The sequence below is a fragment of the Musa acuminata genome, chromosome BXJ1-6 (genome assembly GCF_036884655.1).
Source record: "Musa acuminata AAA Group cultivar baxijiao chromosome BXJ1-6, Cavendish_Baxijiao_AAA, whole genome shotgun sequence".
Taxonomy (NCBI): domain Eukaryota; kingdom Viridiplantae; phylum Streptophyta; class Magnoliopsida; order Zingiberales; family Musaceae; genus Musa; species Musa acuminata.
The window spans coordinates 35,520,481-35,540,570 of record NC_088332.1 but is presented as its reverse complement, the minus strand read 5'-3'; the positions used below and the strand labels follow the sequence as shown (position 1 = coordinate 35,540,570).

Below are 20,090 nucleotides of genomic sequence, written 5' to 3'. Positions count from 1 at the left end.
CATTTCGGTTGATGGTTAAAGCATTGTATGCACTGTCATCATCTAGTAGAGACATATTCTTAGTGTAATAATACATGGAAGAAAAAGGTTTCTTAAAAAACTGAAACAATGTTAGAAAAGAGAATTAACATTGGTATGTTCTTCAACTACAAGTGTCACAAATGCATGCAGAGTTGACCATACTAGTCAAAATCTGTCTTTTGCAAGATTGCAGTCACTACCTTAACCCAAGTTTATTAACCAGTAACGCCCAGAATCAATAAACACTAGAGGTAGGTAAGTTATAAGTTATCAGGAATAAGAAACTTGTGTGCAAGCTATTTAGAAATTGTCCTGCAGTATACTATGCTTGTTCTAAATTGCTCATCCATTACTTCCAAATGTGTTCTAAATTGTCCTGCAAAATGTGTTCTCATTCTAAACAAAATTTGAAAATAATAGTGAACAACCAAGGGCCAACAAATTTTATACAGTTCTACAGGTTTCAACAGTGGAATAAAAATAGCATGTGAGAATACATTGGACAACATGAAAAGTGAAAAGTCATATTCAATTAAGTGCTACATTTAGTTCAGATCCATAGCAATGGGAATGGGGTTGATGATGTATTAGGTCAGAAATACCATCACCACCTGAGCTGCAGATACAACTCTTTTCCTCTGAAACATTCTTGAAACTAGCTGAAAATTTCTGATTTGGTTAATATCAATCCTTGAGCACGCTGTAGCTGTCAATTGAGAAGAAGAAACACATGAAAAGTTTAGTACATACCAGAGAGAGAGAGAGAGAGAGAGAAGAAAACTGCTAGTCATATTTACTTGTTTTAATTCTTTTCCCCTCTATAATTAGAAGGAAAAACAACTGTAAGTCACATTTTATACAGACAAAAACTTCAGAAGATAGCTTCTGTGCACCGATGAAACCGAGAGCCTATGATTCTTGCCCATGTCCATGTTTTGTTCAGAGAAGACTAGTTTCCAGCTGATCCTTTTGTTTCATCAACGGTTGTTCAAGCATGAGTGATAATAATCTGTCCAATCAAAAGGCTTGCACTACTTGTATGACATAATAGCACCAATAGAGCAGTAACTCCAGCCCGTCAATTGTATGGGAACTACAGTGATGTCTATGTTTCCAAAGATTGAATGGCAAGCTTCGCTGCAACCATACTAATGCTTTTGTTAGTGAACTGAATACCATAATCAACTCTTTTCAAAGTATCTCTTAAGTCCATTGCACGCAGTTTCTCTTTTTGCAAAGCAAGCAACTCTGAGCCCGTCATTCCTAAAGCACGAGGAAAATTGGAAAGGGTTAATTATACATAGGCAGGTAATGAGACAATCTTGGTAGAACAACCGTATTCAGCCCCTACCAACATTCGGATAAGATAATAACAATTGTCCTGGCTTTCTTCATTATGTTCAGCAAATAAAACTCTCAAATAGGCAGGTAATGAGAGGCTTGCATTAAATAGGTCCACTAAAACTGTTGGCTAAGCAAATAAATCTTGATCCTGTCAAATACTTATTGACATGATTCATCACATTCAAAACTCACGTCTTTCATCAGTTCTGAAAAGGGACAGACACAACCAGAGATGTTAGAAATATAACTTCAGATGCCTGCTAAACTCCATTGAAAGGTTTTAGCAGCTTCAGATTCTGAAGTTTCGGTATCTCAAAAGTAGCCTTGATCTTTTGTGGATCAAAATCAACTACTTGATAGTGAAACATGGATCTGAGAAGTTTACCAGATCTAACTCCAAATGCCTATTTATAGCTATTCGGATATGATTTGTGGGTCATCTAAGTGGCTACTTCCTTCTTGCTTCTTCACAAACAAATGGGACCCAAGCTAAATTAAATCGATAGATATATAAAAGCCATAGATAAGACTAAATGCATTCATGAAAGCTGTTGGATTAAATTAACATATATATAACTGAACTGAAGTTAAATTAATTCTATGTATTCGGGTCTGTAACAACATCATCAGAATGGTTCCACAATCAGATCCAGCATGTATGAATGTTAAAGTAGACCATAGGCACAATTAATCCCATGGAGATCGTTCCTAGATGTGTTGAAACCTGTTATGTTCAGGCCAGATTTGTATGTATTCTGTTGTCCATGCAACTGTTGAGCCCAAATCAGAGTGGTCACGTATCTATCTATAATGTTATATAAAATCGAACAAATAAGAAGAGACACTCCGAATTGCAATTCAATTTGTATACAGTTACAATTGCAAACTGTCGGTTCTTTCTATAACAAATACGACAAGCAATTCTACACATTCAATTTTGGCATCTCTCTTATATAGAATAGGGTACTGAGTTGATCAGTTTAAAAATGATCAACAACTAAATAGTGCAAACAAAAACAGAACTAATTAATTTTAACCTGATACTGGTTGTAGTCCAGCAAAAGATATTCGTTCAGCTAGTTTTGGAATGAAAGCTTGATCACAGTCTCCAAAACCTTCTCTTTGTGCCCATGCCATAGAATTCGTGGTACGGGTTTGCAGCAGTTCTTCTTTGGATGCCTGAATCTTTATCATTGTTAGCAGAAAACGTGACTGTCACTTGCAGGCAACTGCAAATTATTAGATGACTACCTTCAGTTTGATTTGCAGGTTATGTAGACTAACAAGGTACTCAGTCAGTTCCAAGAGTTTCTGTTCAAGTTCTTTTTCTTGGCCAGAAACATTGTCCAGCATTGGCACAACAAGTCCTCTCAAGTAAGGTTCCATCTGAATCAACGAAGAATATCACCATCTAAAAGGATGCAAATGGAACAAAACATTTAAGAAAATGAATTTTGTTAACTTACAGTCAAAAACATATCAATTTAAATGTTCAGTTAGCATAAATCAAAGTGTTACAATGAACTAAAAGAAGTACAAATATGAGACCATAAATATAAGTTAGACTGTATTATATCATCTAGTATAAGTTTTTTGATATCTTCTTTCAGAGAGGCAACCACCACAAATTCAAAATTGGTCTCTCCTTCAAAAATTTCATGGATACTTATATCATGGATCAAAATTACTTTCAAACACACAATTTTCAAATGTGTACTATCTTCCCAATGAACTAATGTACTAACCATTTAACAGCAATAGAAAGGAAACTGAGCAATAACCTCAATTGACCAAAATAACTTTCAATCTCCAAAGAATGTTCATCTCATTAGATTTCCTGCAAACTTGTCACAACCTGGCACAATAGACCGACTAATCAAGTAATTCAGATATAACAAGCTAGTTATAGTAAACCTATCAACCTCATCCCACCTCCAATGTGGAACAAATCAAGGCATCACAGACTAATCTATCAATTATGTACAAACTATAAACAATAGAGAATATATTTCAAAACCCTCAATAACCTCATTGCAAGCAATCTTAATCCTTGTAGTTGTGTCATTTCCTCCTTTTGACTTATATTAAAAGATGTTCAACCAAAATCAGTCAGAAAACTGTCTTTGCCATTATTTAGACACTTAATTTAAGTATGAATACCGAAAAAACTGATCTCCTGTGCTCATTCTATAAGCTTTTAGCTTTTAAACTTCCCATAAAAACAAATACAATATTAGTTGGAACATCCAAGCAAAAGTATTTGTTATTAATTTAGTATATAAATAAATAAATAGAGGCATCTCAAAGAATCTTGAAGAAAAAAATGAAAAGGATCAACCAGAAGTATAGAACTGACGCTCTCTGAGTTTCTAATCAGTTAGCATCAGTAAGTTAGGGACATTGCACTGCACAAGTTATGAGATCTCAACCTTCCACAAAATTTGAACTTCATATTCTTTGTAGTTTCTACTGAATTTTTCTGAAGACTCACTGTCTCATGCATGTATGATAGACTATAGTGAAGCAAAAATTCAGAACTCACAGCAAAATATATTATGCAAATTAATACAAATAAAGATAAACTATATGTTTAAACCAAGTAATCTAAGTTAACAAGCATGATTGATGAGTTTGTTTGAAGGCTAACCTGCATAAGTTCTATGATGTTAACACGACTAATGCCCCTAATAGAAACCAGTGCCCCAATCTCCAAACGCTTAACCTGTTCCAGGAAGAGGATAAACTGACCTAACATACATTTCTAACAGGACGTATTCAACTAAAAACTTACACTCTCTATGGCAACCAAACAACCATATCTAGCAGCATAGGATGCTCCACTTGAAGATATACTGGAACGAACTGGATCCAACACAAAGTGCACAAACAGCTTCTTTCTAGAGAGTGACTGCACATAGTAGCACAAGAAAAAGAGATGAAATGTGTATCTATTTGCACTGCAGTGACTACAAAAGACAACTATGCTCATTCATATATAGGACTTAGAGATTTGCAAACTAACATTACATTCACTATAGGAGTATTAAACTACAGAAGAAGTCAAAAGCTTGACTCAATCCCCGTAAAGCCTGTTAACTCTTTACTCTCTGCATCTAAATGTGTATTCACTGAAAATTCTTAAAATTTAAGCCAAAAGCATCCAGTTGCAGAGGTCACCATGGATGTATGACCTTGATTGATCTGCCACCTAATTGTTTTGCTAAACATGCTGCTTATATAAATTCTTTATTGTTATGCAACTCCAGAAAAAAATTACATTAACATTTGCCATTTTGTCAGGATGGATTAAATCTCAGTAATTAAATATCAATTTACCTACCATTTAATGAACAAGGCTATTGAAACTTGCATTGATCAGTATTAATTAAAACTTGAACTAATCAGTATTAACCATCAAAAAAAGACAGAGAATATACAATGTGAATACCTCTTCCAACAGTGCCAAATACCTTGCTTCATATAAATGCAAAGTCTTGCTCTCTGATGGAATTAAAACCTAAAACACAAAAGAAACAGCGACATAAATAAAAAAATCCATACTTTCTTATATATACTTGTAACAAGACATATAAAGAAAGAGTTCTTCTGACAGCATCATCTCCACTAACCTAAGATAATCCAGCAAATTTATTCCTGTGGCCATAACTATTTGAGTAGCTAAATTGCGTTGAAACCTACAGATATTGTGGTTAGACACTGCAATTCAGTTAGCATTAGTGGTACGGGGAGAAATCAAGGGAGACCTATAAAGGCTTTACTAAATAAAAAAGAGATTTGAATGTTCTTGAACTAACGACATATTGCCTTACACAAAACTCAATGGTGGTAAAAGATCCACTAAAAAATGCAAGAACCATGAGGTTGACTGTTTATGTGCTCTGTGCTTAACAAAGTGCAGCTTTGGATGAGTATCTGACTTTATTCAGATGGCATTCTTTGTGAATGAATGAAAAAACTTAAAAAGAAGATGAACTTGAACTAAGTGAAAGTGAGAAATATGAAAGCATAGCAAACAGTTATCATGTTCATAAAGAAAGACAAGAACTCGTGTAGTACGAAAGAATGATGCTGCAGTCATTCTATTAACAGGTGAAACTTACTAATACTTCTGACAGCAATAATAAGCCAAATATGCAGTGATGGATTAGGTGAATATGGCAATATTAACTGATGTAGACTGAAATTTGTCACATCCAAAACTTCAATATGGAAATGCCCATAGAGTTAGGCTGCCCACTTTCCTGGTTTCCTTGATATAATTTTGTGCGGTTCATGAGTGAAGTGTCTCAATGGGGTTCCAGCTTACTTGTACCTTTCTGATGAACACTTATCCATAAAGAAAAAATTGCCCATTTCACCTGCTTCTAGACTTGGCCAGTAAAGAATTCTTAGGGTCAAGCACTGCAACTAAAGAGATCTATCTGGCAACTAGTTCTTTAAGTTTTTTGTCAAATTTATCTTTTAGCATTTGGTTAGAATGTGACATGTTAACACCCAGTTATTAATATATTCTTTTGATTTTTTTTATTTTTATTTTATCCTCTACAGATGAACACATATAGATGGGAAAAGGTTTGGATTCAATATATGGTCTAAATATGGCCAGAAGATATCCTAAGGATAAACTATAAATAGTAATAATGTGATCATGTATCACCAAGACAACACCACAGTATCCAGCATTAGTAGGATGGCAATGGTATTATCCACAAATTTCATCCTACCTATTACAAATCTGACACTTAGATACCCAAACATGAAGTTAGTACTTATTTGCTTGTCCAGACTCATCCCAGACCCAATCAATGGGAACCCTATCCAGCATAAGCAGGTCAGTTAGGCACATGTGCCTCAAAGAATGACCCACTGCCATGCCTGAAAAGGAAAAAGAACATTATATTATAGATGGACATTGTAGTGGTTAAAACTTGTAATTATGCTCAAATTAAACGACCAGTCTTATCTCAGCCGGGAGTACCTCCTACCTTCGTTCCATGGACCAGGTTTTGGATCCCCAAAAGATGAAAAATTACTTGCTGTGAGTAAGCTTATCCATGCTACATGCACATTTGCTTGCCCTGATGTGGCATTGACCGCCTGTACGAACTTAATGAAATTATCTAGGATTGAATGAATCATGTACCCAACTGTAATCTACAGTGACCTTTGGTTAGGTCTTATGCCTAAAACTTAGGGCCTGTGCCTGTAATAAATAAAATTCTCTCAGTAAGTATTCACTTCCATTTTGATCAAATGCTCAAGCTAGCTTACGAAACTACAACAAAACTGGAAAGATACTTAAATGCTCAAGAAGCATCTTTTACTGGCTTTTGTGGGTGGGTATGTCATTTACTGTAAACACATCTACCTTCTATTCTTTCCCTTTAGTCCTACCAATTCATACCCAAAAGATCATTCAATCTTCCAACATTCTAGTATCTTGTCCTGTGATAGATACTTGGACAAAGAGGAAAATCAAAATGCATAGTTGATTAGACATGCAAGGCATTAGGAGTTCGTTGGTTGTTTATTTCCAATATCATACCGGAAGGCAATCATTTCTGAGAAGTCAATTTCACCCTTTACACCTCTGATTTACCTACGAGGAAATACTTCCTCTTCCGACTAGGTTTGTGATTCCATATATACAAGTCATTGCCTAATGATCTAGATCGTGAACAAATTCACTTGATTTTTCCTTAAACCTAAGGAGTCACTACCCTCATAAATAACGAAATCAACTGGAGCAAAAACATAGAAAGAACCCTCGACAAATTCTTCACATCAGCCCATGGAATAATGAACCATCCCTGCATTTTCATCAAAGACATTAAGTGATTCAACCGAAAAGCCATCAAATTTCGAGTCCGCGTGCAACGTGCGAGCACCCGTTGAGCTGGGCATTACCTCATTCATCTGGAAGGGAAGGAGAGGGAGATCCAAAGAGGACGATGAACCCGACACGGAGGAAGAGGAACACCTCCTGAACCACCGGCCAAGCTGGGAAGACCCGGTTCGCGGGAATCCAGAGGAACAGAGGGAATGAGATCTCGGGGCAGGAATAGGGTTTAGAAGGAGACGGGGAGAGGGGGCGAGAGAGAGGGAGCGTAGGCTCATCGGGAGATAGATAGATGATGCCCTTTCCGTTCTTGGTAACGGTCGAGAGCTCTTGTCAGGATAAGGCGGCGTGTACATATATATCCACGCAGATAGGGAGTTAAATACTAAAATATTATTAATATAAGTTAACTTAATTTAATTTAATGAACTTACATAGTTCCGTTGATTAGAACACCATTATCACTTACTTTATCAAATAATAAGATTTTATTAAATCAAATATTTATTTTTCTTTAGTTTTTATGAAATCAAATATTTCTTTTTCTTTGGTTTTTATTAAAACTAATATTTATTTATTTATTTATTTTCTTTTTGAGCAAATAAACTCAGATTTAGGGGCCAGCTATTAAGCATTCTCATCTCTCTTTCCAGCATTTAAGATTACTAATAAATCTTACCCAATGCACATTGATTTGGTTACTTGAACCCAAATAAAAAAGGCCCATTGAATATAAAAACTCAAATCTAGAAAGAGGTTAAATGATTTGCAGATTAAGAACCGGATAAAAATTATTATTCCCCACAGGTAAGCCAATGTAATGCCCGGATTGGTGATCGGAGACCTCAGTAGTCAATATGCTGTGGTCAACTGCAAATAGGGTTAGTCAACGACCTCATAAAAATCATGCAAAGGCTAAGGCTGACTCAACCACCTCATGTAATTCATGCAAAAATATGTATGATGATAATGGGCACTTTCATATCAGGATTCTGAGGAAATAATACCCTAATCCAAGCAACGATCGTGGTTTGCATGACATCGCCGATGGATATAATTATAGCAGAATAATTATATACTGCTATAATTTTTACTTTTGGATTAATGTAAAAGTTATTTGATTTTTCACAAAAGATGTCTACAGCTATGCACAATATCAACCATTTTCGATCTTTTAATCAATGGGAAAAAAAAAGAGCAAAATTTTCCACCTGCATTTACTCATAATCTAGGATAAACTTATCATGAAAAATCCGACATGCAAGTAGAAAAGATCGCCATTTCATAGAGCTCGATCATAAATTTAATAAAGCTTCAGGAGAAAAAGACGATGCAGAATACACAAGTAAATGAGACAATGCTGAAGTAGATAGTCATTACAAGATCCAGTTCTCAGTACATAGCAAATAGAAATAGTAGAAATATAAGTATCTGAGTCTCTCTGAACATAAACAGCATGAGAGAAACAGCAGCATATTGTGATAACATATTCTCTCCACATTCAAACTGCATGAACGAGAGAGAGAGAGAGAGAGAGAGAGAGAGAGAGAGAGAGAGAGAGAGAATGAGGAGTTTCTTGGACCTAACCATGGTGTTGAAGTAGTACTGAATGAGAGAGGAGGCCATGAGACCAAAAATATATCTCCAGGGCCAATAGGGCGGGAAACCTTAAAATTTCCTATGGGTGATCAGAGAACTCCACCACCGTATGTGGAGTTCATCTTGTAAGATAGGTAGAGGAGGAGGAGGAGCTAGATGCCAAAAACAAACACTAGCTCTCCTCTACACCTGCTTGGCTTGGGGCTAAAACTCCCCCCATGGAGCCTAGCCACAAATGTACACACAACAACTAGTTAACATAAAGGAGGTTAGTAAAGTCATCTTACCTTTCCCTAGGTAAGGTGAATGCTTGGTAACAGTGAACTGTTACATAATGTTCAACTGGTAAAGTTGACATGGAGGTTTGGTCATACACTGTCTTCTTCAGAGTCGATGAAACTCACAGAAGACTGGAAGTAAAACATAGATCAGGGCATGCCTCACCCTGGTACTCAAGACCAAATGCACCTCTCGGGCTGACAACTGAAGAGGAAGACGAGACCAATGAGTTAGACGCTTGGGTTTGCATTAGCTCAAAGCCCTCCAGGGGCAGTTGTGTTAGATGTGTCTGGCTCCCGAGGAGTCAGGCATTGTTATCCTTGTACTTGCACTCCACCTGTTGGTGAATGCAGATGCTTTAAGCCCACCCTAGGGCTAAAGCAAGAAAACCTGCCGATTGATCACTACATGGATGTGGAGCACCCCTCCAACCTTGAGCTTGACTGACACTGTTAGTCCCCCAGGGACTGAACTCGGCCTACAAAGACCTTCGGATGGGAACTTTGGCTTGTGTTAGAGATGATGAACAGACCTACAGAAAGACACATGCAAGAAGAGAACTGAGGATGTGTGAAGAAGAACCATGGTTAGGCCAAGGGTTGCTCTGGCGCTGTAGTCGCAGTGAAGTGGGAAGGAATGAGTCTGTAGTGGTGAGCAGTCGGACTTGGCAGGCTTGGAGCTGTGAGAGCCATGGTCATGCCTGTTTCAGATTAAAAGGCACTGTTAAAGATATTAGTAGCCCAAATTACAGATATATATAATTGCCTCAACAAATTAACGAGATTAGATGCGATAGATTCATGTTCATAAGTATCTTAACTTGTTATGATGTTAAGATAGGAATAGGTAAATGGTAGATATAGCAAATTAGCTGTTGACAGACCTGCTTGTGCTGTGGGGCTCGGTGCGAGGGAGGTGGCCACTCCATAGAGTTGGGCTCCAAAGCCGTTCATCCCCGCCGCCGTCGTGGTGGCAGCAGAGTATTGGAACATCTGAGGGTACTGCATGCCATATCCTTGGCCCTGGGCGTACGCGCCGGCGCTGGAGGTGGCGCCACCACCCTGCCCAAACTGGAAGTATGGGTAGTAGCCAGTGGCTGCGGCCACCATACCAGTTGTTGCCCCACCATAGAGTGGATATTGAGCAGACGCTCCACCATACATGTTGTAGTAGCTCTAAAAGCAAGTGACTACTGAGTCAACTCCATAGAGCAAAATGATTCATGCATAAAATGCAACTGCAATCAAACCACCGTTATCTTAACAGGAGGAGCATTGCGAACTCAAGATGGTCCAAGGAGTAGGACAATCCCACAAGAGGACACAGCTACAAGGATTCCTTTTAACGAAGTTCTAGTGCTTGGGGACCAGATGGCAAGACTGTGAGCACATGGGTGTAATGAAGAACTTCCTTGAATGAATGCTGAACTTAGTGAAGGACAAGGGAAGACAAGTGGGACATTATTGTTTGGTGGTCTCCCTGCAGACACCGCAAGTCCAACTTGTTCATGTCAGACCAATTGTCCAGAAAAAACTGCCCTTGGCCTTTTCTTTTTTGGAAAGAAGTCCCTCCATCAACAAGTCTTAATCCCTTGTTCCATGCATCATCTTGGGTTCAGTATATAATTTTCAGAATTTGCACTCTTTAAAGATAGTGTTTCAGATTCTATAAGCCATGTCAAAAACAAGTTCTGTATGATCATAGCCAGGAAGAAGAACAATATCTGGATTGGCATATGTGATAGGAAGTCATGCTCCTAGTAGTGATTATTGAGACTGTGCTGCAATAAATTACAAGTCATATGCTGATAGATTTAATTTCTGAAACTACTACTGTAACACAATGAATTAGCAGGCCTGAGAGGAGAATCTACTGCCAGTGACTAGTACTACTGGGCGCAAGTGATCACACTATGCAGCAGCGAGGGAAGAACACACGAACTATGGTCAGCAAACATTTATCTTATGGTCCTAAATGGTTGCAGAAAAGTTGTCAGCATTTAACTCTCTGATCGTTCTCCCTTTTATAGCGAAAACGATGTAGTGCTTAGAATGATTGGATGCGTTTGAAGAACAATTTTCTGATGATATCATTATATATGTACACAGTCATACTACATCTCCTAAATCATAGCACATGTAAATTAGGAAAAAGTAAATAATGTTTGATTAATCATGATAGCATGCCTCTGGAAGCTGACTTTGGTTTCATATCAGAAGACAAACATGAACACAACACTGATAAAATGTTTTAACAAGTTCAAAAACTCTCTCTCTCTCTCTCTCTCTCTCTATTTATCTATCGATCTATTTATTTATCTTTTTCGTCAAAACAATGCATGAGAAGAAAAAGTGGGACATACCGTGGGGTAATTGTAATCGGCAGAGTATGGTGAGAACCTGAAAACAAAGTGAGAAGTCAGATATGTATACATGTCAGTTTCATTCATGCATGTACGAAGCTAGAGAAAAGAAGAACACCCGAGGTCAGACGGCACGAGCATGTGCGCGTGGAGAAAGAGAGAGAACTCATCATATGGTACATCAATGCATCTACATGGATTCTTAGCTACTCGAACATGAGATGTAAGAAAGAACATCGAGGACATGTAGGCAATAACTTATTGATCTGCATTGTCAAACACCTAAACAGGAAAGAGAGGGAGGGCGAGGTAACGAGATAAAAGCAACAAAAGACTTTTGGATTAAATGAGTATGTCAGCTTCGTTACTCCATGTATATGAATGAGGGCGATCATTGTACGGTGTACATGTTGTTTAGAGAGAGAGAGAGAGAGAGAGAGAGAGAGAGGAAGTCCAGCATGCATGGCAGCATGATGATGATGATGTTTGATGGGTCTGCTTTTACGGGCATGTGCACATGCACGTGGTAGCATCTGACTCTTACTAAGTGTGTCTCCTTCTTTACAGCTTACCCGTAGACATAATAAGGAAGGCCTTGTTGGATGGCATAATGAGCTGGGAAGGTGGCAGCAGGCGAAGGAAAAGCTGTTCCCATCCCACCTTGAATCCCTCCAGCTGCCTGAAAAGATTTCATAGCCCTAAAGTTCCTGCTCCCTCCTGCGAGTTAATTAAACCACACAACCACACTGTATCACCATCATCAACTCCAGTCAAACTGTATCGATTGAACTCTAGCTGTCAACCTCAGTTACTGTCTCCTTCCGTAAAATGGAATCCAAGGTAAAAAGAATACACCACATCATGCATGGTAACATGCCCAAGTATGATGACATTATTATTATTATTATTATTATTATTATTGTTAATGAGTTTGCCTTTACTGTGTTAAATGACCAGGTTTAGTATTGTTCTAAAAGCACAAAATTTTGTGTTTCTGCTTTTTCTTCTTTTCTGATGCTACACTATAAGTTTTAACCACACCTTTTAATAAAAAGAACAACACAAGGAAGCAGTCATATTGATCATACCTGATCAAACAACCTACATGTCTTATGGTAACATACCAGTGGTAGAATAAATTGTTGCAGACTTGAATCAAAACAGTGATATTTGAGCTTATGAAAAGATCAAATAGAGGAAAAAAAACAAAACAAGAGGTGGAACTAACGAGGCAACAATCTTAAGAGGTTATCCTACTTCTTAACGCTTCTATCATGACTCCGTTCCTGGCCTGACTGATGAAGGTATCTAGTATGTGAAATTTGTGCTTGACATCACACAGAAACACACACTTAAAGCACCAAAGAGAAAGGAAAAGAATAAGCACAACAGTGAAGCTTTATGTACCATGAAGAGGAGTTGTCGGTCTAGATCTTTGAACCCCCAAGGAAGCAAGGTTGCAATTAGCTCTCCTTCCATCGATCACCGGCGAGGGATCCAAGCAAGCTCTCATCGCAGCCTCCGGCTCTCGAAATGTCACCTTAAATTCATGAAGAACACTGATCTATGAGTCCTGAGATCCTAATTCTGTGGCATGGTTAAGGATCGCACCTCAAGAACCAGGTGCAAGAAATCAAAGGAGAAGGAACAAGGACTCACAAAACCATAGCCTTTGGACCTTCCTGTGTTCTTGTCATTGATGACCACAGCCTCCAGGATGTCTCCAAACTGCTCAAAGTACTTCCTCATGGTGTCTCTCTGGGTCTCCCAAGCAAGCCCTCCAACAAAGACCTTGGTGTAGGTGGTGTCTCCAAACTGGCCTGCCACATTAGGTGGAGACATCTTCCCCCCTCTCCCCAGATCCTTCTCCTCTCCTCCTCCTCTCCTCCTTCTCCTCTCACCCCCTCCTCCAAGGAGGCCTAACCTGCAAGTGGTCTAGATGTTATGAGCAAGAACAGCCCACCAAATCTAGTTAGGACAGTTTGGAGATGTGCTTGTTGGTTAGGGCTAGGGAATTGAGAAGGGGAGTCGGAAAGAGAGAGAGAGAGAGAGACAGGAGAGAGAGAGAGAGTGTGTGTGTGTGTGTGTGTGAGGGGGAGGGGGAGGGAAGAAAAAGTTAAAGGCAAGAAAGGGAAATACTCCAAGGAGTAGGACCTATTGCATTATATACTCTTCTTAAAACAGTGCCCTGTGCGTCATCCTCTTGGTGAGGAAATATGATACAGCAAGGCAGTGTTTGTGGCTGAATTGATCGGTCTACCCCTGAGCATTGAATGGATTTACCGTGTTGTTGCTGTTGTACCACGTATGGAAGCTGGGAAAGGCAATTAGAACGGAACGGGGAGAGTTGGAACAGGAATGTGGAAACAGTTGGTAGTTGGTCAAGCAGAATCTTGTGCAAAATGCAGATCTGGACAAACATTATCTTTGTGCCTTTCTGTTAGATCTGATGATGGATTTCTTTTCCCTTTTTGTCTCCCTCTCTCTCAGATATATATATATATATATATATATATATATATATATATATGTACTTTAAATTTTTTACTCTAAGCTTAAGTTAACAATATATTGTTTCTAAACTCTAAAGGTTATGTATAAGATCTTCTTAATCGGCTAATTGTTAGAGTAGTTATATTAGAATTCTAATTAAAATTAATATATTAAAAATATTTATGGTGATGAGATTATTATGCATTATTTATATCTTAATTATTAATATTTCAATGTAAATTAGCTACTGCTAACTATATAGTTGGTGATTATTAAACTGAATTTTATGAATAAATGTTAAAATAAGAGATAAATATGGGAAAAAATGTGCTATTTCTAGATTTTGCAAGAATACATAGTTTAAAAGAATCCAAAAAGTCAAAAAGTTAAAAATTAATGACAAAATCCACTTTTTTATTGCTAAGCAATAGATACTTGTATGTTTATTCATTTATACTGATTTGTGCTTTGAATATAAAGATCAATTCTTCTGTTTGATTTTTGTTTCCAAATTTGAATAATATTCCTGTGAAGTTTCGATATTCTAATAAAGATGAAAAATGAGGCCAATAATTATCTTAGACTTCATCATGGTTTAATTTAATTATCATCTGTATATAAATTCTGAAGAAAAAAATTCTTATAAGAAATTCTCGAGATCATTCAAAGTATTTATTTTACATTATACTACAAAATCTACAAATATATAAGGTAAAAAAGTATTTATAGAGTAATAAACTCTTTATTTACATGATTTTTTATTTCTTTGAGATCTTTTCAAACATGAACTGCAAATGAACTTACCAACCTCAAACATAATTAACCATGTGACCACCTATCTAGCTAATAGCCTCCCTAAAAATTGAGGATTCCATGCATGAAGAAAGAAATAGATTGATCTAAATTAAGGAGAATCCAAGCAATCTTATGGCCTACACAAAGTTGTAGGGTCAACCCCCCCTAGCAAATTACATGACAGAAATCTTGGAGCGGGACCCTACTCAAAGTTTGCATTTGAAGTCATGCCTTTATCCATTCTTATAACGCCAAAGCTCGATAGCTGTGGTCACCCCCTTGCGTATCAATAAAGAAAACCATACTTCGATGGATCGAATCATGTTGGGAAAAAAAAAGATCTTTAAGGAAGAAATTTGATTTGTGAGATCCACAACGTATAGGTAGGATGCTGCTTATCAACATCATATCTAATGGTTTGTAAGGGTGACTCGATCAACTTAAATAGTAAATTTTCTTTCATATTATAAGAATCTTATTGAACCGGTTCAACATGATTCAAGAGTATAGTCGCATTCATAAAAAGTTAAATTTTTAAGCATAAATTGGAAGAGTGAATGATCGTCAAATACTTACAAAAGTCATATTGGGTTATTAAAATGTGTATATCTCTAGCTCTAAATTCTACGTAACATTTCAAACCTCCAAGTTCCTATTATAAGGAGAAGTTTAACTATAAATCCGTTTGATTAATGATTTCAAGAATAAACCATTATCAAATAGTTTAGGAGGTTATAGGAATATGAGCTCAAATAGCTTAGGCTTGGATGTAGATAATGATATTGATACCAACTCGAATACTAACATGAACACCAATATGTCGAGTCATGTCAATATGACATATATGTTGCTACACTAAATTATGAGATTAGTTTAAAATTTTAAATACTTAAAATATCAAAATATATCCAATAAGGTTTCAAACCCTAATCTTTTGGTAAGAAATTTAGTATACCACCACTACACCAATGCTTTAGGTATAAATATGTAAAATATATAACTTTCATGCATTATCTTAATCTAATCTTCTTTTCTCTTTCTCTACCCTACTTGACTTTTTTTTTCTTTTTTGTTTAATGTTGATTAGAGTTTTTTATGTTTGTGATAATAATAATTAACTAACAAATGTTAACTATAATGACATATTTGTAAATTTTTAAGAATTATGTGGTACATATATATTAAACCTACATCTAGATAGCTAAATATATAAATAATTAATTTGAAAGGATAAATATAATATAATTTTATCTTAAAAAATTATGAAATATTCTTGAGGATACAAATACATATAATAGTTGAGAAAGCTAAATAGTTCAACTTATTTATGGGTTTGGTGGGAACATTAATAGATTTTAATGAAAAATTTTGTAGACCAATTAATTTAACCTGTTGAATCGGTTTAGTTGAGATATCTATATGAATACAACCTAATTTTGTATTGACAATTAGTTAATGTGAGCCTTGGCAGCCCTACCGACTATTACCCTATATCTATGGAGAAATATGGGCTTCTATGCTCGAGCCCACGTAGTCGAATTAACTAATACATCACTCTTCATGGTTCGCAAGGTGGTTATTTTAAGTGAGAATTCGAAATGGTTAAAGTGCAACCCTTTGTAATTAGTTGATAGATCGGGTGTTGGTAGAATATATTTTTTAAAATATTATGATTCTTCATCAATTCAGATTATTTAATATGTATAGGGTTTGGATCCAAATTGGATTTAATTCTGGAGCTGATCACATGTTTGATATTAGGAAGTGAAGTGATTTAGAGACATTTCTACGAAGCTATGATTAGGGCATGCTTGATAAATATCTCCTTGGATACTTAGGTCAACAAGGATTCTGAGATATCAAGAATAGTCAAAGAGTATTCTCTTAGTATTAGTTAAGGATACACTTAGGGGATCTTTTATAATGGGCAAGAGTATCATTGAATTGAAGTAAGAGTTAGATCATGGGGTAGTTATGCGAAACCATGGGCTAGAACTATGCAGTGAAGATGTGCACTAAATTATTAGGCATTGTAGTTATGGTGTAGTATTCATACTGATACAGGAGACTACTAACTAATGTTGAAAGTTGAGTAGGCTCCATGTTTGGACCAAGTTGATAACATTATAAAATAATTTATTTAGTTAATGTGTCGAGCTAACGAGATGCACAATGAGATATGATATATTGTTAGATTAGAAACATGTGTGAACTCTTATCTCTTACCCATCATATTTTGATGTGAAAGGGATTGTGACATCATAACCAAGAGATATTTCATGACTTCGATTCGATCGTATCATGATCAAAAGATGCTTGGTCGGGTTTAATTGCATCGTGATTGGCATCATCATTAAGTAATATTTTATGACCAATTTCGAATGCATCATGATTAGGTGATGCTTCATAGATGTGTTCAACCACATTGTTGCCGAGCTCTACTTCATGGTAGGATTCAACTACAATGTAATAAGGAAATGATTCATAGTCAAGGTCGATTGTGTCGTCATCAAGTGATACTTCATAGTTAGACTCAATCACATCACAATTAGAATATGCTTTATGGTCAAGTTTTGTCACATTGTTGTCGAGCAATAGTTCAGATCCGTTGGTGTGATCTATTACTATCACTTTAATTTTTACAAGTGTTCTACCTTGATTATAGCACATGATTTAATTTGATTTAGCTTCTAAATATTCATGATTATTGCTTGATGATTTATTTCTAATAGCCAATCAAAAAGCTTCACATCAAGATTTAGCCAACCCGTTAGGGATTTGAGGAGATAGCAATCTTGGCGCTTAATCTTCCATGTCTAACCAACAACTATCACATTATCCTTTCAATTGAATTGTAAGATAACCAAACTAGTTTTAGAACTTGAGGGTTAATCTGCCCTTGTATAAAGGGGCAATTGGCCTTCATTTTTCTCATGTCTTTTATGAACTTTGAGTTTAAATATTTTAAATGTTTGAACTTTAGAATGCTCAATGAATTCTTGAACTCCATTTTGAAGATGTGAGATATCTTCTTTTTTACTCTTTTCCATCTTTCTTTGGTTCGGACTTATCATTAATACCCTCCTCTCTTTCATTTCTTGCTAGCCCCACTTCCCCCCTAGGTCAAAGTTATCATGGCAAGAGAGGCCATCTCCAACACTTCTATGTCACTAATAATTACCCTCATCTCATTCATCTTTCAAAGTTAGATAATATTGTTCTACATCCCTCAAGGCATGGGTGACATAGTAAATCAATCTTTAAAACTTACTCTTCCCGAATAAGGTCATATCTTAATTTTGAACCTTATCCTCGAAGGATTTAAGTACATTCCAAGTTTCTTAACGACGGTAAATGTTTCTTTAAAGTTGACCAAATGATTGTTAGCCTTGTAGCATTTAACTAAAATATCTTTCACATAGGTCTCCATGTTGCATCTTCTTTGACCTTTAAATATTTTATTAATCATCCTCTAGTATGTGACACCTATATTTTTTATTTTGAATGACATGACTTTATAACAATATTTTTCTGAATTCATAATAATAATTTTAATTCAATTATAACTTAAAAATACACCCACAAAGCTTAACAACTCTTGCTCTAAAATTGCACTAACCAATTTATCAATTCATAGAAGAATAAAATTGACCTTAGGACATGCTTTATTGAGTTCATATAGTCAATAAACATCTTTCACTTTTCATTATTTTTCTTCGTAAGTATAATATTTATAAAATTAATTCAGATATAGAACTCGTAAATAATGTTAGCATTAAAAAACTTATCTCTTTCCTACTATTATTGATTGGTCATGGGGGGCAAACCTCCTTCACTTTTGTTGAACTAGGTAATAATTAATCATAACAAAATACACATTTACCGATGGCTCTTAGGTATATATCTTTATGATTTTTAACTTAAAAAACTATGGTAATAGAAAAGTTGATATATTACTATAATTTGTAACTATAGTAATAACATGTTTTAAACTATGATTAAAATTATAATAATAAACATTTCAACCAATGCTTAATAATCACATTAGTAGATATTTCTCCTGTAGTTAAAAATAACTATTAATATATATATGATTATGGTTTGCAATCATAGCAATCGAGTGTGTAAACTACTAAAAGGTTAAAACTATAGTAATAGACATTTTAACCTATGGTTAATAACAACATTAATAGATATTTTTTCATTATTTTTCTTCGTAAGTATAATGTTTATAAAATTAATTCAGATATTAGACCTCGTAAATAATGTCAGCATTAAAAAACTTATCTCTTTCCTACTATTATTGATTGGTCATGGTGTGCAAACATCCTTCACTTTTGTTGAACTAGGTAATAATTAATCATAACAAAATACATATTTACCTATGACTCTTAGGTATATATCTTTATGATTTTTAACCTGAAAAACTATGGTAATAGAAAAGTTGACATATTACTATAATTTGTAACTACAGTAATAGCATGTTTTAAACTACGATTAAAATTATAATAATAAACATTTCATCCAATACTTAATAATCACATTAGTAGATATTTATCCTGTAGTTAAAAATGACTATTAATATATATGATTGTGGTTTGCAATCATAGTAATAGAGTGTAAACTACTAAAAGGTTAAAACTATAGTAATAGACATTTTAACCAATGATTAATAACAACATTAATAGATATTTTTCATCTAATTAATAACTATAGTAGTATACTATTGAGTTGGTATTACACCATAGTTCAATCAATTCCATGCATGTCACCGTGAGACCAAGCATAGACTTTTAAATTAAGAGTCATGTAATTAATAAGTTCACTCTTGCAATCCTTAGATAAAGAACCTTAACTTTTAGGCTTGTTTTGGTTGAGTCGGATCTAAGAACAATTTAATTGGAGATTTTTTGACCTCGAGATGAGATAATCATTAAGACAAACCTATCTAAGATTAAGCTACTATATTGTTAGTGTTATCTTATTTATGAGAGACATTGAAATTAGATAACACTACTGTGACTCCAATGGATTGCTTTGGAACTTATTAACCCCTTCGCTGGTTGGAAACTTCAGCATTATGTAGCAAGTTGTTACTACCACATGGAGTTAGTTGACGTTGAGTTGCTTGATAATTGTAGTGTAAGTGGAAACTATGTTGACTACTAGGACCTTTGCCTTGACAACCTTAAAATGAGTACTAAACCAGAAGGTCACATAAATATATATCATTCTAAGGGGCATAACTAAATCACCAATGAGGCCTATGAGAGTGGAGGATATAGGTTGTAGATCCTTAGGGGTTAAGTCAATAGTTTTGTAAGATGTTAAAGTAGA

General features: G+C 35.6%; 2 protein-coding genes across 7 annotated transcripts; both read right to left on the bottom strand.

Annotated features, from left to right (window-relative positions):
* Positions 1 to 441: 441 nt before the first annotated feature.
* LOC135586872 (uncharacterized) lies at positions 442 to 7,556 on the bottom strand. 6 transcript variants are annotated; one of them, XR_010514403.1, is made up of 8 exons: positions 7,294 to 7,556; positions 4,814 to 4,882; positions 4,157 to 4,273; positions 4,013 to 4,108; positions 2,617 to 2,751; positions 2,403 to 2,550; positions 819 to 1,284; positions 442 to 727 (listed from the first exon to the last, which is right to left on the bottom strand). XR_010514403.1 is itself a non-coding variant. In XM_065188271.1 (7 exons), the coding sequence occupies exons 1-7, from the start codon at positions 7,501 to 7,503 to the stop codon at positions 1,127 to 1,129; spliced, it is 933 nt and encodes a 310-aa protein (XP_065044343.1). In that variant the 5' UTR covers positions 7,504 to 7,556; the 3' UTR covers positions 442 to 1,126. The 6 variants fall into 6 exon arrangements, 4 of the variants coding, with proteins under 4 accessions (XP_065044343.1, XP_065044344.1, XP_065044345.1 ...); XR_010514404.1 differs by having other exon boundaries at positions 2,403 to 2,544; positions 4,013 to 4,087; XM_065188271.1 differs by having other exon boundaries at positions 442 to 1,284.
* A 1,007-nt stretch (positions 7,557 to 8,563) lies between these two features.
* Positions 8,564 to 13,567, bottom strand: LOC103988940 (uncharacterized). Its single transcript, XM_009407628.3, has 6 exons — positions 13,125 to 13,567; positions 12,873 to 13,005; positions 12,038 to 12,182; positions 11,466 to 11,502; positions 9,987 to 10,278; positions 8,564 to 9,803 (listed from the first exon to the last, which is right to left on the bottom strand). The coding sequence occupies exons 1-6, from the start codon at positions 13,305 to 13,307 to the stop codon at positions 9,691 to 9,693; spliced, it is 903 nt and encodes a 300-aa protein (XP_009405903.2). The 5' UTR covers positions 13,308 to 13,567; the 3' UTR covers positions 8,564 to 9,690.
* Positions 13,568 to 20,090: the final 6,523 nt, after the last annotated feature.